Genomic DNA, 23832 nt, shown 5'->3' on the forward strand with positions numbered 1-23832 from the left:
GATGTACCTCACTGGCCAACCAGTATTTATTGCTATCTCTAATTGCCCAGAGGGTAAACCACATTGCAGTACCACACGTTGGCCAGACTGGATAACAACCTTCCCAACCATCCTCCAACTCCCTCTCCAGCTTCGCTTCCATTCCATTCCATTCCTCCTATTCACCCTTCCTTGCATCTACCAACGAGATTCATTTCTCCAATCAACCAAATAAATCATATCCACTATCTGTATTCCCCTATCACTACTTCGCCACCCTTACCCTCTCCCCACCTATAACACCCCTCCCCCCCCCCATTTATCCGCAGTATCCACTACTCCCATCTTGATTCCTGAAGAAGGGTTATACCTGAAACATTGACTTCTTCACCTCCTGATGTTGCCTGGCTTGCTGTGTTCCTCCAGCCTCCTGCTTGTCTACTTTCGACCGAATAAGGACAGCAGTTTCCTTTCCTCAAGGACATGAGTGAACTAGATGGGTTATTTTTCCCAACAATTTGCAATGGTTTCTCGGTCACCATTAGACTCTTCATTCCAGATTTCTTATTGAACCCACATTTCACCATCTATCCTGGCAGTATTCGAAACCATTACCTGGTGCATTATCTGGGTCCCGATCTCGGAAAGCCATTGCCCCCACCCCAACTCAGTTACCAGACCCTGAAACCAATCTGCATCACAAAGGCTGTGCATTCATTAACTGCTGGCCCACCAGACTTCAGATGGATCATTCTCTGGCCCAGCTAAGGAACATTTCAGCTCCCTGTTCAAATCTCTGGGTTACACACTCCCCATACAATCCAGCAGTACATTCCACAGATCATCCTCTTGCCTGAAGGGCACTGGTCAATCACATTGGTGGCTTGCACCATTTTTGCTATTGAATTCCATTGGTCAACTGGACACGATGGATTTGGACACATGACCCCAATGTCACCGCCAACCAGAGCAATATGTCAACTCAGCACCCAATGTGCCAGGACATCAGTCCCACCATCTTGCTGCCCCATTCTGTTTTGCTGCATGAACCACAGGTCAGTCAGCAATATTTTTTGTTTCTGATGGGGATACCAGAGCAGACTCTGCTCATGTTTACAGTTATGCAACGGGTAAATATTTAATCAGAGTCTCAGAGTGCGGTGGTGGTGACCCCTACTGTGGGCAAGAAAGTCTCGCTTCGGCTCCCAGTTTTTGTAGAGATATGTTATATAATGTCTGAACAGATGGATTAAAATGTCTTTATAATCAGAGATTGAGGGGTTTCCTTTGAGGAGCCGTTTGTTCTTGAACCGGTTCAGTGTTGGCTGGTGTTTGATCTTCTTTGTTTGTTGGTGAAACTGCTGACGTGTTCCTGAGCTGAGTGATGTACAGATTCTTATCAGGAACTGAATTCCCGGAAAGTGAAACTTCATGGAGCTAAAGGGCTACTTTTAAACAGAGCAAAGCCATTTCGTCAAATAGGAACTGTTTGAACCCAACCATCTCCAACTATCCAGCCCAGTGACTGCATCTGAAATTCAAGCAGATCCCAGGTCCCAACTTCTTGTCTGATGTAAAGTTGAGTTTTGTTTCGATTCTCATTTTTGTGTAAACTGTAAAAGCAAAATCTCCCCAGTAACAAGTGACATTGCTTGGCCTTTGATTTTCATTGGTCAGATTTGCTGCGCCTTGACCATTAAAGTTTGTATTTAAAACTCGAGCTTCCTTGTTCACTGACAAAGTGAGTGCGACACCGAGATCACAGATACCATCGGTGTGCATTCAGTGTGAACTACACGGAGAAATTCGCCCCCTCCACGGAAACAGGGCAGGTAAGGACCAGGAAATGAAAACAAAACAGTGCAGGTGTCACATTCAGAGAGAATTGCATTTAAATTTAAACAGGATTACAGCACAACTTGGGAGAGTCTGGCTCTGTCGATCTGCTTCACCCCTCCAACTCTGAAGTTTTACATAAAGAATTCTGCAGGAGGCCAAGTCTAAGTGAAACTGTTCCAGGAGCAAACTGCAGGGAATGTCTACGAGGTAAAAACAATGACTGCAGATGCTGGAAACCAGATTCTGGATCAGTGGTGCTGGAAGAGCACAGCAGTTCATGCAGCATCCGTTGAGCAGTAAAATTGATTTTTCGGGCAAACGCCCTTCATCAGGAATAAAGGCAGTAACCCTACTGCAAATCCTCTTGCAAGGATGCCTGCCTTGAAGAAGTTTTCCTCCTCTCTCTACAAGAATCTCAGGGAGTCCCTCTCCCACTGCAACTTCCAGGTCATTTCCTCTGCCCTGAAGCACTTCCGGACTTGTCCTACCTGCCCATCTCCTTTTCCATCTATCCACTCCACCCTCTCCTCCCTGACCTATCACTTTCATCCCCTCCCCCACTCACCCATTGTACTCTATGCTACTTTCTCCCCACCCCCACCCTCCTCTAGCTTATCTCTCCACGCTCAGGCTCACTGCCTTTATTCCTGAAGGGCTTTTGCCCGAAACGTCGATTTCGAAGCTCCTTGGATGCTGCCTGAACTGCTGTGCTCTTCCAGCGCCACTAATCCATGCAGGGAATGTCGAGTGGTGCTTTTGAGAAGGGAGTGAGTTGTATTCAAGTGACAGGATGTAGAGACTGTACTCAGCAGAAAGTTAACATTGAGAAACTGCTTCGGTGTCTTTGGCAATATGGACAAACTATCTTGTTTCTCCTTATCCGCAGGGTTTAAAACAAATGCATGAAATTAATTTAAACTTTTTTGGGTGCAAATGCTGAGTGTGTATATCTCATTGGCTTAAAAATACTTTCATGTCATGAAACAGACTCGCAATGTGGATTTCACCAGTTTCCTCATTTCCCCTTCCCCTCCACCTGACCCCAGCTCCAACCTTCCAGCACAGCACCGTCTCCATGACCTGTACTACCTGCCTATCTTCCTTTCCACCTATCCATTCCACCCTCCTCTCTGACCTATCAGCTCCATCCCCTCCCCCATTCACCTATTGTACTCTATGCTACTTTCATCCCACCCCCATCCCCCTCTCATTTATCTCTCCAACTTGCAGGCACGCTGCCTCTATTACTGATGAAGGGCTCTTGCCCGAAATGTCGATTTTCCTGCTCCTGGGATGTTGCCTGACCTGCTGTGCTTTTCCAGCACCACTCTAATTTAGACTCTGGTTTCCAGCATCTGCAGTCCTTGTTTTTACCTATTTGACAAATCAGTCATTTTGTGATTTTCAGTAACAAATAGATTTGTGGCCAGTTCATATGTAAATGGAACAACATCATGAAAACCTTGGGTGAAATGAAGCATAAAATGCCATGTTCATGAGGCTAAAGCTGGAATGGGGCAAATCATGAGGAACTTTGTAGCAATTTGCCACGCAGTGTCTGCACATCACCACCAGATACCAGCCAATTTGCACATTAATCAAAGGGAGGGTCATTCAGACAACATTATTTGTACAGTAAAACCTGCACTCACAATATTTTTCTATTTTCCACTCAGCCTGCCCTCTCTGTTTCCCCAAGGAGAGCAATTTCCTGAAAGTATTCGGGATGAAACACAACTCACTCCTTCCCTCACACACTGACTGGGTGAAGATGTAAAATGTTCTGGGATGAAGTTCATGTTCCTGATTAAGGACGGGGGTTCCTCACACCTGTCTCGTACTTTATCTGATGGTGAATAAAGTGCTGCCACTCTCTCTCTCTACTCTCCCTCTAACAGGAGAAAACCGAACACAACCAAAGACAAAGAAGTGACATTGTGGGAGGAGCTACGACCCTCTGGCCCCTCCCCCCTTTCTGAGGAGGGTTCTCTGGAATCACTGGGCAGTCAGACGGGGAAAGCAGTGAGAGGCACAGAAGGAGGATGGGAGGAGCCCGCTCCAGGTTGGTCAAGAAACTCCTCGTATTCTGTCATAGGCTCAAAGAAACATAGAAATGGGAAAAGGCCTCCTCTTCCAGCAAATTTGATCATGGTTAGATCCTCATGATCTCCATGTGATGGTTCTGCAGAACTGAATTGATTTCTGTCATGAATATGCTCCATGATTGAGCTTCCACATCCCACTGGGACAGCAATTTACAACAACCTAACACCATCTAAGTGAAGGAATTCCTCCTCTTAAATGGCCTCCCTCTTAATTGGAGACTATGTTCCAGATTTTAGACTCAAAAGCCATCATATATATAAATACCTGTCATGTGTGATCAGATTTTATTATTAGAGACAATGCAGTCAACCCTTCTGCAAAATGTAGTTTCTTCAATTCCTCCTCATATGACAATCCTACCATTGCAAGATTAATGTGATGAACTTCCATTGCACTCCCTCCACGAATGTATATCCCTCCTTTAACGGAGACTAAAACTAGACGCAATACGCCAACTGAGCTCTCAGGAATTATAGAAGTGGATCTTTATACCTGGTCTCAAATCCCTGTGCAATTCCATTTTAACACCTGTCATGGGGAAAATGTTGACTCTAAGCAATCAAACAAAGACAGCAATGCTTTGCAAAAGAGAAATCCTGCCAGACACCTTTTTATTAGAATTGTTTCAGGAGACATTCAGCCATGTGGGTAAACAGGAAGCACAAGATGCTTTTTGAATTTTCAAAAAGGTGTTCTATAAGGTATTGCCCAGAGGTCCACTTATTAAGACAAGAACCCATGGCACTGGTGGTGTATATGAAGGTGCACAGAGGATTGGCTAGCAAATCAAGAATATAGAAAGATAGGATAATGAGGGAATTCTCACTGTAACCAGTGGAGTGCCAGAGCGATCAATGCTGGGGCCACGATTATATACATTATAAACTAATGACTGTGGATACAGGAGTTGAATACAGAGGAACCTCGATTATCCAAACGAGATGGGCGGGCACAATTTCGCTCGGCTAATCGATTTTAAATGCCTTTCCTCTGGGGCTCAGAGTTTTTAAAGTCTGCTCCCCATTCAGGAGACTGCAGCAGCTCACAGCACACGAGACCCCACCCCCAACCCCGCCTCCTTCCCATCCAACACCTCCCCCTCGCCCCTGACATCATGCAACTCCTCCCCCTGCCCCCCGACAATGCCTGCCTCCCCAACCCCATCCGCACCCCGCCTTCCAACACTGCCCCCACCCCCTTTCTGGGGCAGCTGGACTGGACACCAACATCAAGACGGCTGTTGCTGTCTGTGTGGGGTAAGTCTCGAAATAGGACACACACCACTTTTTACTGCACCTTTTTGACAGGTTCCACCTCTGCCCTATACAGGACAGCGTTGCTCAGATTATCTGGGGAAGAAGGGGGTGGGGTTTAGGGTACATCCCCCTGTAGAATCCCAGGGAAAGTGTGGGGAGAGAGGACAGGGGGTCAGTCATTTGGAGTTAGTGCCTGTTTAATCACTGTAAACAAAAGACGTCTTTGATGTAATGTTTCTATCGGGACCTCGAGACCACCTTCGAGTAATCCGATTTTTGGATAATTGGTATTCGGATAATCAAGGTTCCCCAATATACTATAGTGAAGTGTAAGGTAACACAATAGAATGGGGGCAAGCAATAAGCAGGATAGAAATAATCCGCAGAAGGATTTAGACAGATTATGTGAGCAGGCAAAACATTTGGTAGGTGGATTATAATCTGGGAAAATGTGAGATTATACATTTTAGAAGAAAGTACAGAAGAGCTGAATATCATGTAAATGGGGAAAGACTGCAGAATTTTGTATAACAGAAGGAATTTGCATCCTTGTACAGGAATCACAGGAAGCTAAAACACAAGGTTAGTGGGTAACAGGGAAGGGAAGTAGACTTAGCTTTTATTTCCAAGGAAACGGTGAATAAAAATATGAAGGCCTTGCTGAAACGATACAAAGCATGAGTTAGATCATAGCTGTAATACTGTGAAGGGTTTTATTCCCCTTGCCCTTAGGAAAGAGGTACTGACATTGAAGGCAGCTCAGGGGTGATTTTTTTTTGTGAAGTTGAACAGGCTGTGCCTGTAATTGGAGTTTGGGAGAATGTAGGGAAACGGTACTGAAACATGGGATTCTGAAGGGGCTTAATAGGATGGATGTAGAGAACCTAGAACCTGAGAGCATAATGTCAAAATCAGAGCTCTTGTATTTCAAACTGAGATTAGAGGGAATTTCACTTTCTCGGAAGGTAGTATATTTGTGGAATTCTTCATGCAGAGGTCTGTTGAAGATGGACTGTTAGGATGGATTGTTCAACACTGAGATTGACAGCTTTTTAAGCATTAAGGGGATTTCAGATTATTTGGATACGATAGGAAAGGAGTTGAAGTGTATTAGATCAGCCGTGATATCATTGCATAGTAGAGCAGACTCAATGGGCTGAATGGCCTAATCTGCTCCATATCCTCTGCTGTTATTGTCCATCATACTTTAACCCATTCACTGAGCCTGTCCAAGACCTGTTGAAGCCTCCTTGTATCCTCTTCATAACTTATTTCAGTTTGGTATCTTCAGCAACTTTGGAAATCTGACAATTGGTCTCCAAATCCGTATCATTCATACATCTTGTGAACAGCAGTGGATCAAGTGGTGATCCTTACCAAATCCCACTAGTAAACAGTCTGACTTTTGACAATAATCTATTTACAGAACAACCTTGGTTATCCAAACGAGACGGGTGGGGAGTATTTTGTTTGGATAACTGTTCAGATAACTCACCTGATCGTAAATAAAAGAAGCCATCCTGAACACAAAATGTAAAATAGCATGGTTTGCAGAGTTTTGATTTCATTAAATCGATTTAAAATGTATACAAACACTGGATATTTCTTAAATGGAGACCAAATCCTGAAATATTCCTTAAGCACTCTATGTATTTACGGAGGAGGGTAAAGAATGTAACGTTGTGCTCTACTGGAGAGTTCGTTTAAATCTATAATTTTGTTGAGTCTGTTATTTAAACTAACTAATGTTTGCATTCTGCAAATTGCAGAATTTTTAAAATGTTTTGTTCGGAAGTATCTTGTGATTATAGCGACAGGAAATAACACCAGAGCAAGATTCCAGGCTGTGAGGAGCATGTTGAATAAGTCTGGTTAAACTGAGAAGGATGAAACCCTGACCGTCACATAAATATGGAAATCCCAACATTAAACAAGGTCCTGAACAGCTTCTACAATCACAAGAGCATTTGTCAGTTTCCGCTGAACTCAGTGTCGTGATAGAAAGACAGAAGCAGCACTTCGCTCATGCATTTTCTTTCTTTATCTTTTTTTTCATGAGTGACCTGGTAAAGTGACAGGAATAAAACACTTACTTTTGCAAAGAGCTGTGTAACTAACCCCTGGTAAAAAAAAATCCAGTCGCTGGTGCTTGATGTTCTTGCGTTTCTTTGTTTTTGCCAGAGTTTCCACATGTTCTTCAGTCCAGATTATCCAAATTCACTTTTAATCATTGCAAACAAAAGATGCAATTGGCGCACCAGTGTCAGTAACTCCTCTTTAATGGAACTTTTTGAGACCATGAGATCTTGCACAGATAACTAAAGTTGTTCGGTATTCCTAATTTCTGCTTTCTCACTGTTAACCCAGTCTTAGCCATATTTGTATGTTTTGCCCCAACCTCAGGCCTTCTAATTTCATTCACAAACCCACCTGGGGCGTTATCAAAAGGGAGCTGAAAATCCAAATACACCACACCCACTGATTCCCCTGGATCAATGTTAAAAGTAAGTACCACAAAGAAACACCAATAAGTTTGTCAATAAGCCTTCCCCTTCACAAGTCTATGTTGACTCTGACCACTTGTATCATTCTTTTCCAAATAGCCACTTATTACATCTTCTGTAGATTTTAACAATGCATGATGTCAAGGTAACAGCTCTGCAGTTCTCCCCCTTCCTCCTTTTTGTGAATAGTGGTGTAACATTGCTCTTCTACGTCCATAGGAATGCTTTCAGAATCTACAGAAGTTTGAAAGATAATCACCAATTCATTCAGTATCCGTCTGGGCATCAGTTTTAGCGCTCTGGGATGAAGCTAACCTGGTCCAGGAAACTTACCAGCCTTCAATCAACTTAAACAGTTAATGCTGGAAAAGTTATGAATGCTTATTTCTTTCAGTTGCTCAGTTCCATACTCTCTTGGTCAGTTTGTATTTCTGGGAGATTTTTTTGTGTCTTCTACAAAGGCAGACACAGTCACTATTTAGTTTCTCTACCTTGTTCTCCAGACTCCAACTGCAATATGCCTACATTTGTTGGAGTAGGTTTTTTTTGGTGGATTTGTTTCACTCAAATCAGAGTTTCTCAGCTTCCCATTCACTTTAATGTGGTTTTGAAAGCCCCAGCAGCACGAGCAAACTTCCTTGCAAAGATGTTCGTCTTCTCCATGCTCTCCCTCTCTCCACAAGATTCTCCAGGCGCAAGCTCCATTTTCCTAATTCTGTGCTGACTCTCAGATGAGACGGAAGGAATTCTGAAGTTACTGCACGAGGGATCCAGCTTTTCAATCTCGTTTCCAGCTCCCTGAAATTTGCTGTTCCGACCCAAGTCACATGCACCACAACCTCCACCAGTTCAGCTTCTCCCACAAGAATGTCCTGCAATCACTAGTGACACTGTTGGCCCTGGTACTAGGGAGTAACACTGAAATGCCAGTCCCCTTAGCAAATGAATCCTCTCTCATTCTCTCCTCTTGTCCAGCAGAACCACCATAGTGCCATGAACTTGGCTCTGACTGCTCTCATAAAGGAAGCACTGCCCTCACCAATATCCAAACTAGAAAATTAATTACGGTTCTCTTCCTGGTTCTCTGGGACTGTTTGACAGTCGCCGATGTCCTTCTGTCTACAAAATCCTAGCCTGCAGTTTGACTACCTCTGTGAACATGCTATCCACCTTGATCTCAGTCCTGCAGATGCACATAGTGACTCTAGCTGCCAATCCAAACTGCAAAGCCCAGAGCTCCGGTTTCTGTGGCTGGTTACATTACCTGCATTTGTGGTTGGTCATGTCACTGGTAGCGTCCATGACTTCTCACATACAACAGGACACACATACCATGTGACCGAGCTGCCTTGCCATCCCAAACTAAACAGCTTCTGCATCTTCTTCCTCGAGAATACAACCAATCAGTGCAACACATTACACTTGCTCAATGTTGTTTGTAAAGAAAGTATACTGGCAGGCATACAGCTCCTGTACCCTATTAAACTCTCCTCTTCTTCAGTCCTTCAACACAAAAGGAGTATCTCCAACAGCGAGGCCCTGGGTTTGGGCTTTAACCAAGCCTCAGTTCACTTGATCCATCACGACACTTGAGCCTCACAAACAACAGTTTGGAACCACTCCTTTGGGAGGGCTTAGGAGAATGAAGGAAGGTGATTCATAGGCTGGTGAAGAGGAACTTGTCGTGTGGAAGTAGACATTTGGTTGCTACTTGCTAGAAAGAGAGAGAAAGGCTATGATTATCCTCAAGTGCGATAGCAATGAACCTATATGTAATGGGTCCATCAATAAGAGGGATGACTGACATTCATCTCGTTGCTCACGTAAGACCTTTTGTTGAAATTGGCCATTACAACCAGCTATATTTAAAACAATGATTTCATTTTAATAGTCAATGAAAAATTAAGTGTGTTAGGAGGCTCTGAACATTTCTAAGGATTATTTAAGATTCTGGAATTAAGTTTGCTCACTGAGCTGGAAGGTTTGTTTTCACATGTTTCATCACCTAACTAGGTAACATCATCAGTGAGCCTCCGGTGAAGCAGTGATGTTAGTGACCCACTATCTATTTATGTATTTAGGGTCCCTTGGGTTGGTAATGTCATTTGCTGTTCTATTTTTCAGAGGGTGGTAAATGGGGTCCAAGTCGATATGTTTGTTAATAGAGTTCAAAGTATTCAAAAAGATCGGGTACCCAATGAACACAGTCTACCCATTTTTCCCAAACAAACCCAAACAAGCAGAAGAACCGCGTCCAGAAGCCACAGCCACTCTCCCCACATCAAAGACATCTTGGAAATGACTGCCAGACTACTCCGACCTCTTGGCATCATGGTAGCCCACAAACCCACCAACACACTAAAACAGCAGCTAATGAACTTGAAAGGCCCTATACAGACAAGCAAAACTAATGTCATTTACAAAATACTTTGCAAGAACTGTATCAAACACTACACAGGACAAACAGGCCAAACACTAGCCACCAGGATGCATGAACATCAACTAGCCAGAAAAAGGCATGACCCACTGTAACTAGTATCCTTACATCCAGATGAGGAAGGACACCACTTTGACTGGGACAACACATCCATCCTAGGACAAGCCGAACAGAGACATGCACGAGAATTCCTAGAAGCCTGGCATTTCAACCGGAACTCTATCAACAAGCACATTGACTGAGATCCCATTTCCCACCCCCTGAGAAAAAGAACACCAAATGACATCACCAACCCAAGGAAACTAAACACATAAATAGAAAGAAGGTCACTAACACCAGTGCTTCACCTGGAGGTTCACTGAAGATGTTACCTGGTTTGGTGATGAAACATCTGAAAATGAACCTTCCAGCTCAGTGAGCAAACTTACACCCAGAGCCTCAACCCCCAGAAGCTACAAATATTCTCAAAACTCATTATTTAAGCTTATTTTCTTTCAGAGATCAACGAGCTGAAACTTCAAACTGTTTAGAAGATGAAACAGTGGAATCTTCAAACTCTACATTCTTCACTGATGAAGAACTCGCCAAACTCAAGTCGGATTATGACATGGGTGGAGTGGAAAAGGTTAAAACAGTGGTACAGCAGAAAGTAACTCAACTGGACAATACAGAGCTCAATGTTGCAGTAACAGGAGAAACAGGTGCAGGGAAATCTTCCTTCATCAATGCGATGAGAGGACTTGAGTTCGATGATGAGGGAGCAGCTGAAGTTGGTAACATAGAAACCACAATGGAGCCAACGGGATACAAACATCCCAGCCTGCCGAATGTTTGTTTCTGGGATTTGCCAGGAATTGGAACCAAAAAATTCCCTGCGAATAAATACCTGAAGGAAATGAAATTTAAAAGCTATGATTTTTTCATCATCATCTCACATTGTCGATTCACAGAAAATGACACAAAACTTGCCAGAGAGATCAAACGGCTCGGGAAGAATTTCTATTTTGTTCGATCTAAAATTGATAATGATCTTGATTCAAACAGAAAGGGAGGGAGACAATTTAATGAAGAGGAAGAACTGAACAAGATCAGGAATGACTGTGTCAGCAAGCTGCAAGAGGCAGGGATCCCATCACCCAGTGTGTTCCTGATATCAAACTTTGACCTGAATCTGTATGATTTTAGTCTGTTAAATAAAGCTCTGGAAGATGGCCTTCCGAATATAAAGAAAAGTGTATACATCCTCGCCCTCCCAAATGTCAGCTTGGAGATTGTGGAGAAGAAAAGGAAAGAGCTAAGGAAACGAGTCTGGATGTTGGCGACACTTTCTGGGGTAATTGGGGCAGTGCCAGTTCCCGGAGTCTCCCTGGGCTGTGACATTGGGATAGTAATTGGAGGAATAGTACATTTCCGTCAATGTCTGGGTCTGAATGATTCGTCTCTTCAAAGTCTGGCCAAGAGGGCAGGGAAACCTGTGGAGGATCTGAAAGCAGTGGTGACAACTCCCCTGGTCGGGGGGGAGATAACCCCCGATGTCATAAACAGATTGGCCTGGGGTGCTGCTGCTGTCACCATTTCAGCAATTGAGCTCGCCCTTGACATCATCCCAGTGATTGGTTCCATCTTCGGAGCAGGGTCTTCGTTCCTTATGACCTACAAACTACTGAGTGCTGCACTGGATGATCTTACAGAGAGTGCACAGAAAGTGGTGACAGCTGCATTTGGGACCGAAAATGATCCAAACCAAAGGTCAGTGCAGTGAGTGAATACTGCAGCTGATGGATAACTGGGATCTCGCCCTAAACACTGATGAAATTTTACTCAAACATTCCCTTGTGACTGAACTCATTTGTGAAAATATTCCTCCCTGATACCACGGAAATGTTATTGCACAACAGCATCTTTTTCGAGGTGTATTATAAGGAGAATTTTAAGACTCCAATTAACTTCACATGATCCTGGCACATTGGCTACCCCTTCACGAAATACAAATAAAATACGTGTTCCCTGTTGCTGGAATCATCCATCAGAGGATGTATCCAGTCAGCCCACTATTCCTCTGGTCAGAAATATCTGTGTGTCCACAATGACAGTGATGGACAGCTCCTTCTAACGTTCAGCTCCTTTTCTGTAATGGTGTGTTCTAAAATATGACAACAGCATTATGACTGAAATGGACTCCTACAGAAAGAAAACTCACTGGGACTGTGTTTCATTTTTGATTATAGGTAATTTCTACATTGGTCCCTTTTTCCACCTTCATGGCTATCATTCACGTGACATTTTAAACCTGTGTTAAGGTTAACAGTATAGTCTTCCTCCCAGCATATAACAATCCCAACATAAAGCCTTATCAAGAGGAAGCTTGTTTTCCAATGCTGTTAAACCCATCAGCACATTCAGTGTGCAGCCCATTACCTGGCGTTAGAACTGTTGTTGCACAAAGCAGAGAATGTCAGAAAAGATTTCAGTTCTCTGCAGATCTCAATATACATGATATCAGAATATGGATGAAGGCACTGGATAACGTAATGGCGAAGGGCCCTGACAACATGCAGCAATATGACTGAAGCCACTGGCTCCACGACCTGCCAAGGCCCTAAGCAATTTGTCCATTTGAATCTAACTGACAAATAGCACAGATCGAATGATGAGCCAATAACTGCCCTTGCAGTCTCCTCTCTATAATTAACAAAGTAATGTTGCTGTCAAGCAACAGTTGCTCAACAATAACCTGGTCTCTGATGCTCAGTTTGGTTCAACCAGGTCCGCTCAGCTCCTGGCTTCGTGGCAGCTTAGATCCAAACACGGTCCAAAGAGATGGATTGCACAGGTGATGTGAGAGAGACTGCACTTGGCATCAAGGGCCCACCCCTCAGTACCAGTGAGACAGGACTTGGAACAACCCTGGTGCAGCAAGGACAGCGGGTTACATTTAGTTCCAGGACATTAACAGAATGGAACACATTACACTTGTGAACATTTTCATCAATGCCTACTTCCAGGAGACAAAATCACATTCAGAACAGACCACAAACCACTTCAAAGTAATTTTCCACAACTGCCACTGTCTGCTCCAAAAGCTATGACTCACAAAACAGAGGTAGCATTTGCAAATGCGAGGCAGGCGACTGAAGCAGATGTAAATTGCAGACGTGCTGTTGACAGCAGCTTCCCAGTGAAGACAGTACAGGATACTGGAATCATAAAGCTGCTGCTATCCATAAACTGCAACATCCACAGAAACAGTTTCTTTGTGGTCCAAGTCATCCACACTGACCAGACATTTCAATCTGACCTAGTCCCATTTGCTCGCATTTGGCATATCCCTCTAAACCCTTCTGACTCATATACCCACCCATACGCCTTTTAAATGTTGTAATTGTACCAGCCTCCACCACTTCCTTTGGCATCTCATTCCAGACACACTCCACCCTCTGTGTGAAAAAGTTACCCCTCAGGGCCTTTTTTAAGTCTTTTCCCCTCACCTTAAACCACATTGACATAAACTGTAATCTATTGTCACTGATGGACACAATTCTTAAAAGAAACCCTTCCACTGACAATTTTGTATTTTCAAGGTTCATGTTGTGCTAAAGCTGACACACTCACCTCTACGACCATCTTACTGACTTAGCCTCTGCCAGTTCCCCCATAGGTCCCAGCTGCTGAGGTACTATAAGACAGGAGGACCAGTGATTGCAAAGACGACAGTAACAAAATACGCTCAAGGTCCAAGATTCCTTTGTTCTGAATCAAGCCACCCTTTTTAAACACATTAAACAAAAGGCAAGTTTATTTTCAGTCAAGCTCATGTTCTGCATCTGTTTTTATGGCATTACCATATCATTGGAGTTCAGCTTGTGTTGACATTTGTATCTGAAATTATTCTGATTAAATGCTGTATTATCAATAAATGATTCTCATTTTTGGGAACTGTTGACAAAGTTATTGTTCAAAGGTTTCAAATCATTTTGGAAGTCTCCCTTCCTTACCACATTTGTAAGTTTTGTTTCCTTCCATAATATGATCAGAACCTTCCGAAGGCAGGAGAGCGAGTGAGAGACGAACACTGCCTCTTCCAGGGAAGGCCCACTGCATCACAATTCAATGAGACAGTGGCAAGGCACAAGTGGACTTCCCCGGGAATCAGATGCACGGGGATGGAGCTCCCATTTGGAGGGAGCTGCTGACTAAACACAGGCCAAAGGGTCTTATGTTGGCATGTCATAGAGGAGGCCATGGCTCCTGCTGGAGATACACCCATTCAGAGTCCAAGGACTGCAGGGTGAACTAGGAATAAGGGAAGTGATGGGGTGGCAGGGGAGTAGGTTTTGTGGTTGGGGCTCCATGCAACTACAAACAAGCACCCACCTGTGAGATGTCTAATCCCTTGATCAGATACTGATTGGCTTTGGATCAAGAGATTCTTGCCCATTCCAACCTAAGATGACAAGCTGTCTGCATGATTTGGAGATGGTTGGACTCGAGTGTACAAAGTTAAAAATCACACAACACCAGGTTATAGTCCAACAGGTTTAATTGGAAGCATTAGCTTTCAGAAAGCAGCTCTTTCATTTGGTGGTTGTGCAGTAGGGGAACATCTATAGTGCTTGCTGCATAGTAACATGCCAGCTTGCCATGGGGTTAACCCCAGCAGCAGTCAGCTAAGACCCCTGAATGGCCATTACTTGGTCTTAAGGGTCTCGATTGGATGGACAGGATTTGCTGGATGGGAAAGTTGACCATGTGCCTTCCTAAACTTAATTCTCTGTCTAATGAGGTGCCCTTCCTGCCTCCAAAATCACCAATATCAAGGGCCAAAGATTTTGCCCACATCTTTGATATGAAGAGATTCCTCCAGTTGTCAGATACTTTTAGATCCTTATCTGTTCAATCCCTAAGAACTGTACATAATAGTATAAAAGTCAAATTTTTTGGACGGTTTGTTTAAGCTGAAATTAGGGGTTCGACTATGACACAAGTATTGTTTTCGAGGGGATGAAAGTCATGCTTAGTATGAGTCAAAAATGGACAAACAAGAACTAGATCTCTATATCAAATAATAAACAACAAAAGGAGAAAGAATTATGGCCATACTGAATACTTATCTACAAAATAAATGTCTCCATTCTGCCTGCTATGGTAGAATGGTATTGTCGTACCGTATTCCAGTTACCAGTCCAGTATACTCGAGAAATAGTTGAATTTTGTCACTACTTTTTAAGGTTGAATTTATGGGGTTGACTATTACAGGGATGCCTCAGTTCAAATTCGTGCCCGTTAAAATACATACCATATCGGTAACAGAAGCCCAGCTGATCTCGAAACGAATAAAGATGCAATACACAAGAATTACAGCAATTCTGAAAACCTGGAGCAGAACTTGACAGCTGGTGGACTGGAAAGCCGGAGTGGAGCGTAATGGGTATGCACACTGACTCATAAGTGTTGATTTGTTAACTGTGAATAACCAAGGTTGACTTTTACATGAGATCTATGGAAAAGTCCTAACAATTTTGACCAAAAACATGGGGTCAACTTTTACATGAGATCGCCTTCTACTCGAGTAAAACGGTACTTACAAAGAATCAATGTCCCTTTTCTCTCCAAAGTCATTGAAAATGGTGTCACCACCCAAATCCATTCCCATTTATTCTGGAATATTCTTAACTTGATCAAGTGTATCTCAAAAAATTGTGGGAATCGAACGAAGAAACTGCAGAATCTCTCTCAGACATATTTGTATCATCGACAGGCACAAGGGAGGTGCCAGAAGACAGGAGGGTGGCTAATGTTGTGCAATTATTTAAGAAGGGCTGTAAGGAAAGGGCTGGGAACTACAGAGCAGTCAGCCTAACTCTCACATACCCAAACTCCCACATAGAGCATTTATATACAAAGCTGGCACAGGGGTTATGTCCTTCACAAAGTTGAACATGAGACATGGGTACTTGCAATTGTGGTTAAATGAGGATTTCCAAAACTTTGTGACAATTAATTCCCATAAGGGCTTGTACCAATATATGAGACTGCCATTTGAGTTATCATCAGCCTGTACTATTGTTCAGTGGATGATGGAGAACATTTTACAATGTTCTACCCCGGTGGTCAACCCGAGGTCGCTATTTATTCAGATGACGTACTAATAACAGAGAAGGCCAATGGAGAGCACTTCGAGAACTTGGACATAGTCCTTCGCTGTTTCTTACAGACAGACATATGCATTTGAAGTTAAAAATGTGTGTTCCAGGTACATTGGGCTACAGAATGGCCAAGAAACATTGGAAGATAACGTGAGGATGAACATAAGTGCTGGGCTCCCATGTCAATACTGGAAGTTAGGTCTTTCCTTGGATTGGTAAATTATTATGGAAAGTTCACACTTTACCCTGGCCTGAATCCTGGCACCCTTACATTTGCCATTGGAAAAGGGTCAGCCTCGGAAATGGTCTTGTAGCCAAGATATGGTCGTTAGGGAAATGAGGAAGTAGCTTTCATCATTGAAGGTGTCAGCACCCTATTGCTGCAAGTGAGATCTGGTGCTGACATGTGATGCCTCCGCAGACAGATTTGGGTCGTGGTGGCTACTAGTGGCTCAATGGAACGCAATGCCCAATGATGTCGGCTTCCTGGACTTTGGCTGAAGCCGATGCTATTGGTTAAGTTACACCAATACCTTTACAGATGTAAATTTGTAATAATAACAGAGCACATACCACTGCTAGGGCAATTCAAAGAGAACAAGCCCGTGTCATCCAGTGTAGCACGGTGGCTCAGTGGTTCGCACTGCTGCCTCACAGCGCCAGGGACATTTGTTTGATTCCACCCTCGGGTGACTGTCTGTGTGGAGTTAGCACATTTTGCGTGAGTTTACTCTGGGTGTTCAGGTTTCTTCCCACGTTCCAAAGATGTGCAGGTTAGCTTATTTGGCCATGCTAAATTGCCTGTAGTGTTCAGGGATGTGTAGGTTAGGTGCATTAGTTAGGGGTAAAATGTAGAGTAAATGTCGGGGAATGGGTCTGGGTGAGATACTCTTTGGAGGGTCGCTGTGAGCTTGTAGAGCTAAATGGCCTATTTCCACAATGTCGGCATTCTATTAGATTACATTAGCTTCTGGACGAATTCAGGAGTGGTTCTCATTCCAAGTGTGCACAATTACATTGTCCAGGAGGCCAAGTAGCAATGGTGGATGCCCTGAACTGCCTCCCACTGGCAGATACGCCACTGGTGGTGCTGCCACTGGAAGAATCCATTTTCAACGTGTGAACGCAAGAAGATGCACTCCGAGCAAAACTGAAACAGCTGGTAGTGATGCAGCAAATATATGGGCCATCACAACCAGAAAAGCAATCTTTCCAGACCTGGCGAGTCCACACCACTGGAGAGGACGCCATGTTATTATGTCGGACATGAGTGATTGTCCCGAGGAAAGGTTGCTATCGATACTGGCTGAACTCCATCAAAGTTATCCAGGGCTTGTCCAAGTAAAGATGTTGGCGAGAAGTTATGTCTGGTGGCCAGGATTGAAATAGATATGTTCACATTGGTGGGGCATTACCCAGAGTTCCAACAAGGACAAAATGTACTGCCAGCATTTCTCCAACATTCACGGGAATATTCGGATAAACCCGGGATTTGGTTACACTTGGAATATTCCAGCCCTTTCGTGGTCTCAATATTCTTCGTTATTGTGACGTGCATAAAGTTCATTCATTAACCACAGGGACCATAGCAAAGATTTGAGCATCCTTTGCAATACATGGACTCCTGGAAGTGTTGGTCACCGACAATAGATCATCCGTTATCAGCAGGGACATCGAGTGGTTCCTAAAATTGAATAGCATTCGGCAAAAAATGAGAGCTCCTTATCATCCCTTGTCCAATGGTCGAGCAGAAAGAGCCATCCAAACATTGAAGGCAGGCTCAAAGAAACAGCCCATAGGTTTACTCGATACGAAACTGACCCGGTTCCTGTTTGATAACAGGACCACCCCACATGCAACCACTGGAATAGCTCCAGCAGAGTCGCAAATGGGGAGAAGGCTCCATGCCAGGTTAAATCTGATCTTCCCTGACCTGTTGGGGAGTGGGCGAGGAGGTAAAAAGCCATCATAAACACTAATATCTGACACAAGACTGCTTTAAGCAAGAGAGACCATTTACTTCAGAGGATGACGTTTGGTACCAAAACCATGGAAATGGCCATGTGTGGGTAAGAGGCATGGTTGATGCAAGGTCAGGTTCTGTGGCGTACAAAGTCTGGGTCGGTGAGGTGGTCCTGAACAACCATGTGGACCACATGAAAGCTGCAAACTCGCAAACAGGGCAAGAGCAAATCATAGCTGGCTCCTCAGGACAGCTGGCAAGGCTGTGGAAAACTGGGATTTTTCCCTCCATCTATTGTCAAAGAAACCTTGGCGTCTGAGATGGACACGGCAGATGTTGCAGCCTCGATGCTTTTACCGCCTGAAGAAGAGGACAAACTTATTGCAAGACACTCCCTGTACCGGCGCTGACCTACTGTCCGCTATATGTCACCTGTATCCAAGGCAGAGTCAGAGATACTGGCCCCATTTGTAAACATCCCTGGAGAGGCTACAAGATAAACAATAGGCCTATGTCCCTGGGTGTGGTGATTATAATGGGGTCAGCCTGGGCATTTCATAGAATGAGTCCCCGATTGAACCAGCTTAACAGCCCCAATCAGGGAGCCCTGGCTGACAGATAAAAACAGGAGCAATTCTTTTGTTGAATTGTTTGCGGAATTGTTGAGTTGGGGGAGCAATATTATAGAATGCATAGAGGATTTGTTAACAAGCTAGAAGCAGCGAGTAGACATCAATGGAGCAGTTTACATTTAGGAACTCACTGAATAGGAGCATCCCACAAGGATCAATACTGGGCCACAGCTGTTACCAATCTAAACTCCTGATTGCCAATGAAGAGACATAGACTAATGTTTGTACATTTGCTGATGATATAACGTGGGGTGGAAGTGTAAGCTGTGAGGAGGACACACAGAATGTGAAGAGAGATAGACAGGTCAAGAGAGTGGAAAACAAGATGGCAGTTGGAGTACAGTGTAGATACGTGGAAGATTATTCATGTTGGTTGCAAGAATGTGGAACTACCAAATGTTGATGTTCAGAGAGATCGGGATGTGCTCGGACAAGGAGAACAGAATGTCAGCAGGCAGCTGCAGCAAGCAATTATGAAAACAAATGGCAAAGTGTCTGTTATAGAGGGAGGGATTGAAGTTAGGAGTAAAGAAGTCTTTCTAAAATTGGACAGGTTTTGGTAAGGTTACAGCTGCAGCACTGTGTGTAGGCCTGGCCTCTGTATTTAAGGAATGAAATGATTGCATCAGTAAAGTTTCATTATATTGCTCCCTGGGATGTGGGGCTTGTATTATGCTGAGAGACTGAGTAAATCTGGCCAAATCATCTGGAGTTCAGATGAAAAGAAGATATTTCATTAAGACATATAACATTCTGAAGCATTTGACAGGATAATTGCTGAGAGATTGTTTCCATTGGTGAGAGATTCTAAAATCAGTCTTCGCATAAGGTGACAATCATTCTGGATTGAGAGGAGGAGAAATTACTTCATCAAAGGATTCTGGTTTGGTAGAGTTCTGTATACCCGGTCAATTATGTATATTCCATTATTCCAGACACCCATCACTAATTCCTGTCATTACAGTGGGTGAAACTCAGTGTCAGAATGATGTCAGGTCCAGCTGCTCAGAACAGGAAAAGTGATTGGGAAGAATTCACAACAGCAAATCAGATATTGCAGAGGGAAAAGATGAGGGACTGAGTTAGGTCCACTCAATGCAAATCTTATGATGAGGAATTACTGATCTAAACAATGGATTATTGTTACTGCAGCAGGTTTTGAGAGGACTTGTAGCTCAGGCTGAGGTTCTGAATGTAGGTTTGCTCGCTGAGCTGGAAGGTTCATTTTCAGACGTTTCGTCACCATGCTAGGTAACATCATCAGTGAGCATCCGGACAAAGCACTGCTGGTGATTCCTGCTTTCTATTTATATGTTTGGATTTCCTTAGGTTGGCGATTCATTTCGTGGAATCGTCTTGGAAATGACTGCCAGACTACTCAGAGCCCACAAACCCAGCAACACACTAAAACAGCAGCTAATGAACAGCTATACAGACAACAAGCAAAACTAATGTCATTTACAAAATACCATGCAAGGACTGTAACAAACACTGCATTGGACAAACAGGCAGAAAATGAGCCACCTGGATACATGAACATCAACTAGCCACAAAAAGACATGAACCACTCTCACTATTATCCTTACATCCAGAAAAGGAAAGGACACCACTTCAATTGAGACAATCCGTCCTAGGACAAGCCAAACAGAGACACACACGCAAATTCCTAGAGGCATGGCATTCCAACCAGAACTCTATCAACAAACACGTTGGCTTGGACCCCATTTACCACTCCGTGAGAAAAAGAACAGGAAATGACATCATCATAAGAAATGAGGTCGCCAAAGGAAATGACATAATCAACCCAAGGAAACCTAAACACACAAATAGGAAGCCGGAAACACCAACAGTGCTTCGTCGGGAGGATCACTTGAAGGCGTTACCTAGTAGGGTGACGAAACATCTGAAAATGAACCTTCCAGTTCAGTGAGCAAACCTACATCCAGAATGTTACTGCTGTAACATTATCAGTGCTGTATCTGTAACTGCTGTCAAATATCATACTGTTACTTTTTGCTTCACTGGAATTCTTTTAGATCAATTGAGTTTCAATAACATACGTCCATACACATCAATTCTTGTTGACAATATTTCTCCTAACCAAAATCTCACTCTTATTGCAATGTTTGCAAACTTTTGTTCATCTTAAATTAACAAGACTGATGGTAATCTGACCAAGTGAAACTGATGAACAAAATAATTATCCCACCACATATTCTGAACTGGAATGCAATGTTGCCTGCTGAGGTGAAATGTATGATATGTCATTGGTTTGCAAACCAAGTGTCAGTTTCTCTAGCATGAGCTTTGCTGTTCAAACAACACTGTACCTTCATGAGCAGGGAGTAACCACTCACAGCACAATGTCTCCTGCTCCTTGGATGCTGATTGACCTGCTGTACCTTTCCAGTGCCACACTTTTCAACTCTGACTCTCCAGCATATGCAGTCCTCACTTCCTCCCTGAATACATGACGAGCCCATCATCTTGAAGCCAGTGCCAACGATTTATGTGTTAGGAGTTACTGTCATGCTCACACAATCTGACCTTATGAGGGATAAGTATGAAATAGATAGTGGTTCCTTGGTTAGCACTAATGCCAGTATTTTCCAGTGTTTCAGCCTGCTGCCTGCAGAGAAATGCCTCATCTGCCCTGAGAGGTTCAGATGACCCCCAAAGCAACAGAACTGGGGAGAAGGCAGGGGAGTAGGTTTAAGCGGTATTTCAGCCAAGATTGAAAGACAGAGTAGGCTCGATGGGCTGAATGGCCTAATTCTGCTCCTCTCTCTTATTCTCAGACAGAATTGATATCTTAGTGGATGTACAAAGCGATGGGAAACTGTACCTGTGCAATGAAAAGCTTCTGTTATTTTAAATGAAGTGTCCTTCAGATGAACTATAGTCCTTTGCTTGGCAAAGGGACTTCCCAGTGCAGTGAAGAATGAGCGTGATGCTCAGAACAAAGGAGAAATAAGTTCAGGAATCACAAACTGTTAAAATATAATGACCCGGCAGCAAATAAGCATTCATTGTGTGTGATTCACATTGGACAGTGCACAGTGATCGGTATGATCTGACAGAATGTAACAGTCCCTGTTCTGTACCCAGCTGCTCAGTGTCCCTGGTGTGAGAGAGACAGTGAAGCAGCAGGAGCAGTCACTCTGCATTGAGGTGCTGACAGCGGGAGAACTTCACTGATAAACCCTCCTTCAAGGAAGCAGCACAGGTAAGGAGCAAGGATCAAACAACAAACTGGGGGAGTTAGTGAAATGACGAGGGAGGTTCATATTGAACAAGTTTAACCTAACTTACAGCTCAGTTTTGACAGCTGTTCCAAGCGCTTTCCCTTCTTTCAATCTTCACTGTACTTCACATTCTGGATGGGTTCAAGGCATTAATTGCTCAATGTGATTAGTTAGCTTTAATTGGTGTGATTTAAAATGATACTTGTACAGGCAAAACCAACTGCAGGAAAGGTGTTTGGATGAAATGTTGAGAGCCATGTATGTACTGGAACAGGGATTACCACCAAACGAGAGGTAGGGGATACTGATTCCTCCTTTCTTTCCCAACCATTTTTATCTTCTTTATTTCTCATTTTCATTTTCTTCATCTTCTCGCGGGAGGGTGTGACATTGCGAGGGGCAATGGTCCCTCATTCAAAATTTCTGAGTGAGCGATCCAACATTAGGAAGGCAGTGGTGTCACACAGTAATACCCCATCCCTGTGGCTGACCCCTGTTTCCCCGAGCACTGCTGGAGCACTAAAAAGAGATTTCCTAACCTAAGGACGGTCACCTGTAGGCACTGGTTGGTTGGCAGTGCCATTATGTTTCCTTCATTGTCGCGCCAAAACCTTACTCTCTTGCATGCTCTATCTAGTGAGTGAAACCTGCTTAAACAGTCCTTTTATTTCTTAAATACAGAGACTGAGACTCAGCAAAACATGATCGCACTATCAATGATTAAAAACAGAGTTAAATAGAAGCAAAGGAAGGAACATACAGAGACAAAACAGTGAACCAAGAAAGTAACAAATAAGTCACTATATTTAAATTTTAGAATGCCAAGGACTACCAAAAAGAAAAAGAAGGCAAGTATTTTCTTCTGGGATTCATTAGTGAGCTACACCCTCAATGAATTACAACTGGTTAAACACCACAGGCAACTTTACTTTAGATCAATAAATGATCCCAAGAGGAGATCCCTTGCTATCAGCATGTAGGATCTTTACCGAATAAACACATTCAGCTTTTCTGAGGATAAAAAAAAGCATCATATCACAATATATGAAGATCAAAGCAATGTAGTTATCTGCAATATTTCCCTAAAACAGGCAGTCTCTGCTGATCACAGTCTGATGGGTGAGGTACAGGGACCCCAATACAACCACCTCGTCAATGAACTTGTCTGTTAACATAATCACAGCCAATCACAGAGCTCCCCCACCTCTCAGGTCTCATATCCAGCCGTCAATGAATCACCAACTGCAGACTAGCCCTGTTCCATTCTGAGGAAGTGTCACTGGATCTGAAACATTAACTCTAATTTCACTCGACAGTTGATGTCAGACCCACTGAGCTTTTCCAGCAATTTGTTTTTGTTCCAAACTTATTTATTTTATGAGCACAGTAAGAATCATTGACACTGTGTGGGGCTGGAGTCATAGGTCCAGCAAATCCAAGGATGAAGGATCATTCGAAGAGACAGCAATAAGGGATAGCTAGCCCAGACAGGATGTCTCCCACACACAAGACATCGAGGGTTATTTACAATTCATTCACAAGATGTACCTCACTGGCCAACCAGTATTTATTGCTATCTCTAATTGCCCAGAGGGTAAACCACATTGCAGTACCACACGTTGGCCAGACTGGATAACAACCTTCCCAACCATCCTCCAACTCCCTCTCCAGCTTCGCTTCCATTCCATTCCTCCTATTCACCCTTCCTTGCATCTACCAACGAGA

The 23832-nt window shown here is 43.5% G+C and overlaps 2 protein-coding genes across 3 annotated transcripts in view; both read left to right on the forward strand.

Moving 5' to 3' along the window:
- LOC122547505 (interferon-inducible GTPase 5-like) overlaps positions 1 to 3848 on the forward strand; it is a 26373-nt gene extending 22525 nt beyond the window's left edge. The window contains exon 5 of the transcript XR_015758700.1: positions 3717 to 3848. The gene's annotated coding sequence lies outside the window, so the exon portion shown is untranslated. The remainder of the gene's footprint in view (positions 1 to 3716) is intronic.
- LOC122546209 (interferon-inducible GTPase 5-like) lies at positions 3738 to 14069 on the forward strand. 2 transcript variants are annotated; one of them, XM_087992249.1, is made up of 3 exons: positions 3745 to 3880; positions 7584 to 7684; positions 10620 to 14069. In XM_087992249.1, exon 3 carries the CDS (start codon positions 10729 to 10731, stop codon positions 11881 to 11883), a length of 1155 nt encoding a protein of 384 aa, XP_087848375.1. In that variant the 5' UTR covers positions 3745 to 3880; positions 7584 to 7684; positions 10620 to 10728; the 3' UTR covers positions 11884 to 14069. The 2 variants fall into 2 exon arrangements, with proteins under 2 accessions (XP_087848374.1, XP_087848375.1); XM_087992248.1 differs by lacking the exon at positions 7584 to 7684 and having other exon boundaries at positions 3738 to 3880.
- Positions 14070 to 23832: the final 9763 nt, after the last annotated feature.

This window comes from Chiloscyllium plagiosum, unplaced genomic scaffold (assembly GCF_037043375.1).
Source record: "Chiloscyllium plagiosum isolate Xiang-an unplaced genomic scaffold, Cpla_swu_hap1 HiC_scaffold_11, whole genome shotgun sequence".
Classification (NCBI taxonomy): domain Eukaryota; kingdom Metazoa; phylum Chordata; class Chondrichthyes; order Orectolobiformes; family Hemiscylliidae; genus Chiloscyllium; species Chiloscyllium plagiosum.

Excerpts from the sequence above, each read along its gene's own strand:
- LOC122546209 (XM_087992248.1), top strand. The coding sequence starts at position 3,861 with ATGGGAGGAGCCCGCTCCAG. Across the intron at positions 3,881-10,619 it reads ATGGGAGGAGCCCGCTCCAG|AGATCAACGAGCTGAAACTT; the intron begins GTTGGTCAAGAA and ends ATTTTCTTTCAG.